Source organism: Gekko japonicus, unplaced genomic scaffold, assembly GCF_001447785.1.
Source record: "Gekko japonicus isolate JY-2015 unplaced genomic scaffold, Gekko_japonicus_V1.1 scaffold513, whole genome shotgun sequence".
NCBI classification, from domain to species: domain Eukaryota; kingdom Metazoa; phylum Chordata; class Lepidosauria; order Squamata; family Gekkonidae; genus Gekko; species Gekko japonicus.
Genome location: NW_015171519.1, coordinates 254,451 through 264,330, shown reverse-complemented (window position 1 = coordinate 264,330; position 9,880 = coordinate 254,451). Strand labels below are relative to the sequence as shown.

The 9,880-nt window shown below is 48.2% G+C and overlaps 1 protein-coding gene across 1 annotated transcript in view; it reads right to left on the bottom strand.

Moving 5' to 3' along the window:
- FOXK1 (forkhead box K1) overlaps positions 1-9,880 on the bottom strand; it is a gene marked incomplete at its 5' end in the record, with an annotated part of 28,914 nt that overhangs the window by 6,806 nt on the left and 12,228 nt on the right. Inside the window, 5 exons of the mRNA XM_015419403.1 lie at positions 713-982; positions 2,069-2,235; positions 5,706-5,899; positions 6,000-6,146; positions 7,567-7,723. Coding sequence (XP_015274889.1) covers positions 713-982; positions 2,069-2,235; positions 5,706-5,899; positions 6,000-6,146; positions 7,567-7,723 — 935 coding nt within the window. The remainder of the gene's footprint in view (positions 1-712; positions 983-2,068; positions 2,236-5,705; positions 5,900-5,999; positions 6,147-7,566; positions 7,724-9,880) is intronic.

Genomic DNA, 9,880 nt, shown 5'->3' with positions numbered 1-9,880 from the left:
CCCCCACCGCACGCGCAGGAGACGCTCTTGCACTTTCGGGGGGATTTTAATATCCCCCCGAATTTTTTAAAAACTTTTTAAATTTTTGTGCACACGTGGGGACTGGCCCACGTGTGCACAAACCTTCCCCGGCCCCCCAGCTGCCCCCTCCGTGCTGATTTAAGTATCTGCACGGAGGGGGCAACTTTGCTATTAGTATAAGGATTGACTGAGAGAGTTTGGAGCAGACTGCTGTGTGTAATTTTATTGACCTTTGTATTTTTTCTGTGAGGGAATAAGTGGTTGTTTTTCATTAGAGTAAAGGTAAAGGTCTCCCTTGCTCAAAAGCCAGTTGAATCCGACTCTAGGGTTGCGGCGCTCATCTCCGTTTCAAAGCTGAAGAGCCAGTGCTGTCCGAAGACGTTTCCGTGGTCATGTGGCCGGCATGACTAAACACCAAGGCGCACGGAACGCTGTGACCTTCCCACCGAAGTGGTCCCTATTTATCTACTTGCAATTTCTTGCTTTCGAACTGCTAGGTTGGCAGGAGCTGGAACCACAGACGGGAGCTCACTCCGTCACGCGGCACACTCGACACTAAATGATGTTATGGCTTTAATCTAGTCTCTTTTGTCACAAGAAGACACGGGGCATTGAATGAAAACACGTCCAATTAAGAGCAAGGAAGGGAAGTTGGGTCTTCCCACGCTGGACACACTACCTCGAGGCTCACCGGGCAAGTCCAAGACCGCTCCTGTTGCTTCGTGGGCTCCGCCTGCCGCCACCTGATTGGTCAGGATGTATCCATTGGCTGAGTTAGCAGAGGTGGTTACCACTCTCACCATAGTTACAGTGGGGGCCTGCTGCACGACGTGGATGGCGTGGCCAGAAGGCTGCTGAGAAGTAACAATCGAGGCCGGCATGTAGGCCACCGGCTTGGCTAGCAGGGCAGACGGGCGGGGAGGGACGGCCATGATTACCGGCTGGGCACTTACGGGTGAACCTGCGAGAAGAAATGCATTAGCCACCTGTCAGAAGAAAGGCTTCCACCAACCAAAGGAGCTCAGGGCCCACACGAAAGTGATAGGTTCAAGATGGGTAGCTGTGTTGGTCTGTCTGTAGTGGTAGAAAAGTGGTCACGGACAGCTCTGACGAAGTGAGCAGTGACTCACGAAAGCTCCTCCCCTGCCACCAATTTTGTTAGTCTTTTTAAGGTGCCACTGGACTCTTGCTCTTTTCTACCGCAGTACCTGAAGAAGTGAGCAGTGTCTCACAAAAGTGCATCCCCTGCCACCAATTTTGTTAGTCTTTAAGGTGATACTGGACTCTTGCTCTTTTCTACCTCAGTACCTGAAGAAGTGAGCAGTGACGCATGAAAGCTCCTTCCATGCCACCAATTTTGTTAGTCTTTAAGGTGCCACTGGACTCTTGCTCTTTTCTGCCTCAGTACCTGAAGAAGTGAGCAGTGACGCACGAAAGCTCCTCGCCTGGCACCAATTTTGTTAGTCTTTAAGGTGCCACTGGACTCTTGCTCTTTTCTACCTCAGTACCTGAAGAAGTGAGCAGTGACGCACGAAAGCTCCTCCCCTGCCACCAATTTTGTTAGTCTTTATGGTGCCACTGGACTCTTGCTCTTTTCTACCTCAGTACCTGAAGAAGTGAGCAGTGACGCACGAAAGCTCCTCCCCTGCCACCAATTTTGTTAGTCTTTATGGTACCACTGGACTCTTGCTCTTTTCTACCTCAGTACCTGAAGAAGTGAGCAGTGACGCACGAAAGCTCCTCCCCTGCCACCAATTTTGTTAGTCTTTAAGGTGCCACTGGACTCTTGCTCTTTTCTACCTCAGAATCTGAAGACGTGAGCAATGACTCTAAGGCTCCTTCAGGTAATGAAGGGCAGGGTATAAATCCAATCTCCTCTTCTTCTTTGCAAGCACACAGTGTTTAAAACCTTACAGTATCAAAGCAGGACGTGTTTTTAAAAGCTGCCAGCCACTTTTAACAGGCCGCAAGCCTAGGTCCGAGCACACCGACGGCCTTTGTCGGCACGCTTTCTCCCCAGCTTAAGAGCTCTCTCGGTTTAACTCACCAGGCGCGCTTTGTGAGTATCGATACTCCGGAACGGAGGCCAGCTTGGAGCCAAAGTCGTGGTCGTGTGGAATGGGCGAGCCCTCCCTGGACAGGCACTCCGGTGTTTGCAGGCCACTCGAGTGAGGGGACATCAGACCAGGATGGGTGGGGGAGGCGGGGGCACTCCTGGAAGCGAGAGAACAGCGCCGAGGCAAGAACCGCGTTAGGTGACTGACGACGACGACGACACGGGGCAGCCAAATGTGTGTGTGGGTCAACGGGGGATGCGCAGTGAGTCATCAGGATCCTGAAGCAGTAGCTACAACATCCCTAACCTTTTCTCATCGAGTTTGCAAGCTAACTGAGAGTTCGAGCACTTTTCAACTGTCGGCGAACTCTCTTTGTTTAGAGTTGCTTTTACCTTGGACAGTTAACGGAAGCAAGTACAGGAAAAGTTGGATCAACTACTGTTCAACCGAGGTTAAAGAGTTGAGACCGGCCTTCTTATCTTGCAATATCGGACGTCGCTCATATGTACACGCTGACTGGTTTATTTACACTTGCATTGATTATCTCACATTTAGTCATGAACCAGTCAGTTATCTGGATAATAATCACATGGTTACCATACAACAGATTTGGAAAAATATAATATTGATATTTTCCTATCAATATGCATTGCTGCGACAAGCAAATCAGATCTCTCTGGATTAAAGTCTCAGAAAACGCTAGGTGAGATTTAGAAAAGGCGGGGTGGCGTCTCGGGCTTTTTGATAATCCCTAAAGGCAGAGAGACAGAAAGTTCTGGTTTACTTCTTAAATTATTATTCACCACAACAGGAGTAAGCGGGAACTTGGATAATTTTAGTATGCCTCTTCACAGTAATTGTAGGGTTAATGTTTATTTGCTTTTTATCTTTCTCTGGCCTTGCTGAACAAAGAGAACTATTTCTTTTCTCAATAAAGGATAAATGTTTCTACAGGTTCCCTGTCTGGTTTGTTGGTTAAAGTTCAAAGAACTGAACTTATCCCCTTTACACTTTTCTATTACCAGAATTAAAAGTTGATAAGTACCCTTTAACAGACAAATCTTGGAGAACTCTGCCACTGAACGGTTTACAGCGGCAAAGCCTTTGGACAATGTTTAGTTCAGGTTCTCTAACTGGATGCAGGAGGGAATCCCTTGTTACAATCCTATTTATTAGATTTGTTTAGCCGCTGCTCGTCCAAAGGGTCTCGCGGTGACTTACAGCATCAAACCCCCACAAATAAGGTAAAAACAACATAAAAACAGGTAACAGATATCAAATATTAACACTAAAATGTTAAGCTTTTAAAATATGTGGCTTTGGACAGTTAACGGAAGCAAGTACAGGAGAAGTTGGATCAACTACTGTTCAACAGAGGTTAAGAGCTGAGACCGGCCTTCTTATCTTGCACTATCGGACGCTACTCATATGTACATGCTGACTGGCTTGTTTACACTTGCATTGATTATCTCACATTTGGTCATGAACCAGTCGGTTATCTGGATAATAATCACATGGTTCCCATAGAACAGATTTGGGAAAAGATAAGATTGATATTTTCCTATCAACATGCATTGCTGTGACAAGCAAATCAGATCTCTCTGGATTAAAGTCTCAGAAAACGCTAGGTGAGATTTAGAAAAGGCGGGGTGGCGTCTCGGGCTTTTTGATAATCCCTAAAGGCAGAGAGACAGAAAGTTCTGGTTTACTTCTTAAATTATTATTCACCACAACAGGAGTAAGCGGGAACTTGGATAATTTTAGTATGCCTCTTCACAGTAATTGTAGGGTTAATGTTTATTTGCTTTTTATCTTTCTCTGGCCTTGCTGAACAAAGAGAACTATTTCTTTTCTCAATAAAAGATAAATGTTTCTACAGGTTCCCTGTCTGGTTTGTTGGTTAAAATTCAAAGAACTGAACTCATCCCCTTTACTCTTTACTCTGGTAATAGAATTAAAGGTTGATAAGTACCCTGTAACAGATAAATCTTGGAGAACTCTGCCACTGAACGGTTTACAGCGGCAAATCCTTTGGACAATGTTTAGTTCAGGTTCTCTAACTGGATGCAGGAGGGAATCCCTTGTTACAATCCTATTTATTAGTTTTGTTTAGCCGCTGCTCGTCCAAAGGGTCTCGCGGTGACTTACAGCATCAAAACCCCACAAATAAGGTAAAACCAACATAAAAACAGACATGTGGATTACCCTCCAAAGGCCGATGTATACGAGTCGGCCTTGTGATCTTCGCCTACAACCTGTTGCTTACCATCAAACTCCAAATTTTCTTTTACAAAGGTGGAGTTTCCAGTGCTAACCAGGAGCAAAACGGTATGGCAAAATGGAGGAACCTTTAAAATCCCCCACCTTTTCCGTCAAGCTCTGCTACGATAATGTCAACAGCACGGAGCCCGTCTGGTATTCGCCTCTGGTTTAATACATTCTTTTTTGGGGTTGTGCTACTTCATTAAACTATGTTTTCGTAAAGTACATAAATAAAGAAGGTAAAAGGAAAACGAATTAAACTTTCTACAAAGAACTAAGGTCTAATGCTTTGTCTTGAGTTATGTAACTTAACACTGTAGCGGTAAAACTAACCTCGGACTATGGAAACTAACCTCGGACTACAGTCTGAGTACTTGAAGGTGCTGGTTTTGACCTTTAAAGCCCTATATGGTCAGGGGCCTGCTTACCTGAGGGACCGCCTTTCCCCACATTTCCCCCAGATAGCACTGAGGTCAGGGTCGCAAAACCGCCTGAGTCTCCCTGGTCCAAAAGACACCAGATTGGCCGTCATTAGAGCCAGGGCCTTCTCAGTGGTGGCTCCATACTGGTGGAACGAGTTCCCGGAAGTCATCAGGGCCCCGCGGGACCTTTTACAGTTCCGCAGGGCCTGTAAGACGGAGCTCTTCCACCAGGCCTTTGATTAGGAGCCGCCACTGAGGAATGAACTATTAAAGACTGAACCGTTATGGCCCTCACACTGCTAGCATTAAGAGCAACTTGGACACTGGCCTTGCCACATTGGACCACTTACAGCAATCGCCATCTGCACTTTATGTATATCATTTATGGAATTTTACTGTATTGCATGTACGCATCTGTGTTTTGTTGTATTTTAGCCTATTGTATGTCGCCTTGAGCCTGCCTGTGCAGACAAGGCGGGATATAAATCGAAACAAACAAATAAATAAATACTGTGCCACAAAGCAGCCTCAGACTGACGTAACACGGGTCCAGTCATGATCCTTCGTGGTTGATGAACCACGCTAAACGTTAACCCAAACCTGGTGAAAGGGCGATTAAGGTGAAATGTGGTTTCAGTGGGTGCAGACGCAAAGCATTCTGAGACGTAAGGGAAAACGGGAGGGGAGGATTTGGACCGGGCCGGAAGTGTGACCTTCTCTGCTGGACTAACGAAAGCCTCGGACCTGATCACGCGTCTTGTTACTTACCGAGGCAGCTGCAAGCTCTTTCCCCCTCCACGATCCCCGTCTACGTTCGACAAAATCTGAGTCACATTGCTTCCGCAGCCCGCACAACAACTACAAATCGCCCTTGGATTATACGACCCGGATTATACGGCCAAACGGGTGTCCCGTCGCCGGTCCACCATCCGGCTGAACTTACCGGGAAGAGAGAGGCCCGAAGGGTGTTCGAAAGCAGGACACCCCCCGCTGTCTCCGTTTCCGGAACGCCTGCTCCACCAGTTTGGCTTCCGAAGCGGGGTCTATCCTCCAGAAAGATCCCTTCCCCGGCTCCTCTTGAGAGCGCGGGACTTTAATGAAATAACGGTTCAGGGAGAGGTTGTGCCGAATGGAATTCTGCAGGGAACAGAAGTGTGGAAGCTGTTATACATCCTGAAGCAAAGGCTTTTGCAGCCGGCGAATAAACCATATCTCCACCCCGGCATCCGGCACTCACCTGCCAACCTTTATCAGCCGTCCTGTAGTACGGATAATGCTTGGTGATATGGGCGTAGATCCCACTTAGTGTTAATTGCCTGTCTTGGGCCGAGGAGATAGCTTGAACAATTAGCTGGGCATACGAATAGGGCGGCTTTGACTCGTCCTGCAGAAAAAGCAACACGGACGACAGACAGACACAAGGGAGTTTTTAGCAGTTTCACAGTTCATTAATAACGGAGGCCGGAGGTTGTCTAACGAGGCGAGAGCCGGCCAGGCAGGTGCCGTTCAAACCAAAATGTTAAGGCAAGCGGCATTTTCTGTGGAAAGTTTCCCCAGAGCCACATCCTGTTACTTAATTCCCTTTAGCCTTAAAGCCACGGCCAACCAGCCGCAGGTGGAGGAGTAGGGGTGTGCAAAAAAAATAATATTCGGCCCATTCGGATTCGGCCGAATCGGGCAGAATCAATTTCAGCTGGCAGTAAGACTCCTGCATGTCAGTTTCATCAGTATGAGCGTGTCAGTTTCAGCCCCATTATATCTTATGGGCCAATGAAGTCAATGGCGAAAACATAGGGTATATTCTGTGGGCTGGAGAGGAAGGAGTTTGAGGGAGAGGCTCCAAACCTGCAGGGTAGCTGATGGAGCCTCTCCCCAAGATACCAACCAAGTTTCAAGAGCAATTCTACGGGCCCCGAAACAGGTTGCCCCTATCCTCTCCATTGTTCTCTATGGTGGTGGTGGGGGAAAGTTACTTGGCTGCTGCATAAATCAGTTTGCTCTGGAGCCCATCCTTCCTGAGCAAAGGCGAAAATGTGTGAGCCGGAGGCTAAAAGACTGTGAGCTGGCTCACACTAACTCAGCTTGTGTGAGACAGGAGGCTGGATGAGATGGACCACTGGTCTGATCCAGCAGGGCTCTTTAGATGATCTGTCGAAGGCCTCGGCCTCTGTGCCCTGTTGTTGGTCCTCTAGAGGAACTGGTTGGCCACTGTTGGCCACTGTGTAAGACAGGAGACTGGATTAGATGAACCCCTGGTCTGATCCAGCAGGGCTCTTCTGAGGTTCTTATCAGGGGAAAGCCTCGGCCTCTCTGCCCTGTTGATGGCCCTCCAGAGGAACTGGTTGGCCACTGCGTGAGACGGGATGCTGGACTAGATGGACCTTCACTGGTCTGATCCAGCAGGGCTCTTCTGGTGTTCTTATCAGGGGAAGGCCTCGGCCTCTATGCCATGTTGTTGGCCCTCCAGAGGAACTGGTTGGCCACTGCGTGAGACGGGATGCTGGACTAGATGGACCTTCACTGGTCTGATCCAGCAGGGCTCTTCTGGTGTTCTTATCAGGGGAAGGCCTCGGCCTCTCTGCCCTGTGATTGGCCCTCCAGAGGAACTGGCTGGCCACTGTGTGAGACGGGATGTTGGACTGGATGGACCAGTGCTCTGATCCAGCAGTGCACTCACCAGGCTATGGAAACGTGCCAGGGGAGCCCACCTGTGACAATCCAGCAGAATCCCTGCCACTGTAACACATTCACACGCATCCATACTTTGCAAGAGAGTTGGACAGACAGGGAAAAGTTGCTCGCACCTTTGGGCTGTCCCCGCCGGACGCGTCCGCCTGCTGCTCCGACGTGGCCTTTGCAGCGTATTCCGCTACCAGCTGCAGGTCCGAGGTAATATTCTGCACAAAGCGATACCCGGAGGAACCGGCACCGCGAGGGCTGGCGGGGCACGAATTGGGAACACTGGAGGGAGAAGCAGAAAAGAGCTGTTTGTTAAACGTGCACCGGCATCCTCGACAAATGCAAAAGCGCGAGCAACCGCGTTTTGTTGTTTTATAGGCTAGAGGTGGGGGGGGGGGGGAGCCTTCGACCATTTTGAGCCAGTAGCCACAAAACCCCATGGGGTGCTGGAGAACCGCAGTTAGAAGAAGAACCACAAGATGGCACTCACGACACACGAGTAAAAAAAATATAAAAGGGGGGGGAGACAGAAGTTTGCTAAGTAACAACAGAGAATGTAATGAAAGTCGGTCTGTTCAAACTACTGCATCTTTCGGGAAAAGCCTCGGTGAGGCTTAATAAGCAACTGACGGCTGATGACGAAACGACTTGGATTTGGGGAGGGTAAGAACGCTTTTTTTGGGGGGAGGAGGGCTGCATTAAGGGTCACCACGTCAATCGGGAGCACGACGACACCTGAGGTGTCCCAAGGAGAACCCGGAACAGAAGGCTATGGCTGTACAAACTGTATGTTCCTAATCACCAACCGCATGCAAGGCACAGCGTGAAATCTATAGCCACTAAGGTTCACCCGCCAAGTTAGCGAGACTGCAGAACTGCATCTGGTCCTTACATTCCCCGTTAGGGTATTTTTCATGGCAAATCACGCCGAGGCCCTTGGCCAACCTCCCCCCCCCCCAGCATTTAAATTTTTTAAAAATGAGTAAAATAAAAGAGGGAAGAGGGCGACAGCTACGGAAGGCCAACAGGTGGAGCTAGTGAAGAAAAATGTTTTGTGAGTTTGTACTGGGATGGAGTGAGCTCCCGTCTCTGGTCCCAGCTCCTGCCAACCTAGCAGTTCAAAAGCAAGAGATTGCAAGTAGATAAATAGGTACCACTTCAGTGGGTAGGTAATAGCGTTCCATGCGCCTTGGTGTTTAGTCATGCTGGCCACATGACCACGGAAACGTCTTCGGACAGCGCTGGCTCTTTGGCTTTGAAACGGAGTTGAGCACCGCAACCCTAGAGTCGGATTCGACTGGCTTTCGAGCAAGGGAACCTTTACCTTTACCTTTTTTACTGGGAGGGAAATTGCCCTTGCAGAATAAGATTTTCACAATTCACAAATGCAGCCAAAAACCTGAAAATTAGAATTTCCTCTGTTAAAAAGCAATCTAGGTACACCCACATATATTAAAAGCCTTCCCAGTGTACAGAGGATGATGAAGAAGAAGAGATTGGATTTGTCCCCCCCTTCCCTACCCGAAGGAGTCTGTGAGCAGTTCACAATCTCCTTTCCCTTCCCCTCCCCAAAATAGACACCCTGAGGTAAGTGGGGCTGAGAGAGCCCCTTCCAGGACTGCCCTTGAGAGAACAGCTCTGAGAGAACTTGTGACTGACCCAAGGTCACCTAGCTGGCTGCATGTGGAAGAGTGGGGGAATCAAACCCGGATCTCCTAGATCAGAGTCCGCGTTCCTAACCACTACACCAAACTGGCTCTATTTGTAACCCTTAGAATGACTATGCTTTTCTTCCTCGTTTCCATTATAATATTAGCTTTGTATCTCAAACTAGACACAGACAGGTCGCATCTTGACAATGAAAAGGCATCAAGAAGACCTTAATAAACACAAATTGGAGCGAAATTAGCTGAGGACATACATTGGATTTCCAGGTAATACGTTATCTGTTTCAAATGTCATAAAGCCGTCAACATTAGTCTAGGTAGTGGAAACGAGAGAGAGTCCATACACTGTGAATTACACAGACAACAGATAAAAGTGTTAAAGGTTGCCTTCTGCTTTTGCCATATAAAGTATGTCATCTTTCTCACAATGAACCCTGTGAGAGAACTTCTTATTCCCATTTCAGAGATGCAAAACTGAGGCAAAGGGACAACGGCCGAAAGCCAACATGGATCTAAGGATGTTTAAAGAAACTTATGGGTTTCGGGGCCTAGTATTCCCATCTGGCTTGTTGCTGGTGACCAATGCTCCCTCTAAGCTGTGGAGTCTCATGAGCAAAAATTCTACTTTGTGAGCTACTGGCATCAAAGTTGTGAGCGAGCGATTTGGCTGCTGCATAAATCAGTTTGCTCTGGAGCCGTCCTTCCTGAGCTAAGACGAAAATCTGTGAGCCAGAGGCTAAAAAACTGTGAGTTAGCTCACACTGACTCAGCT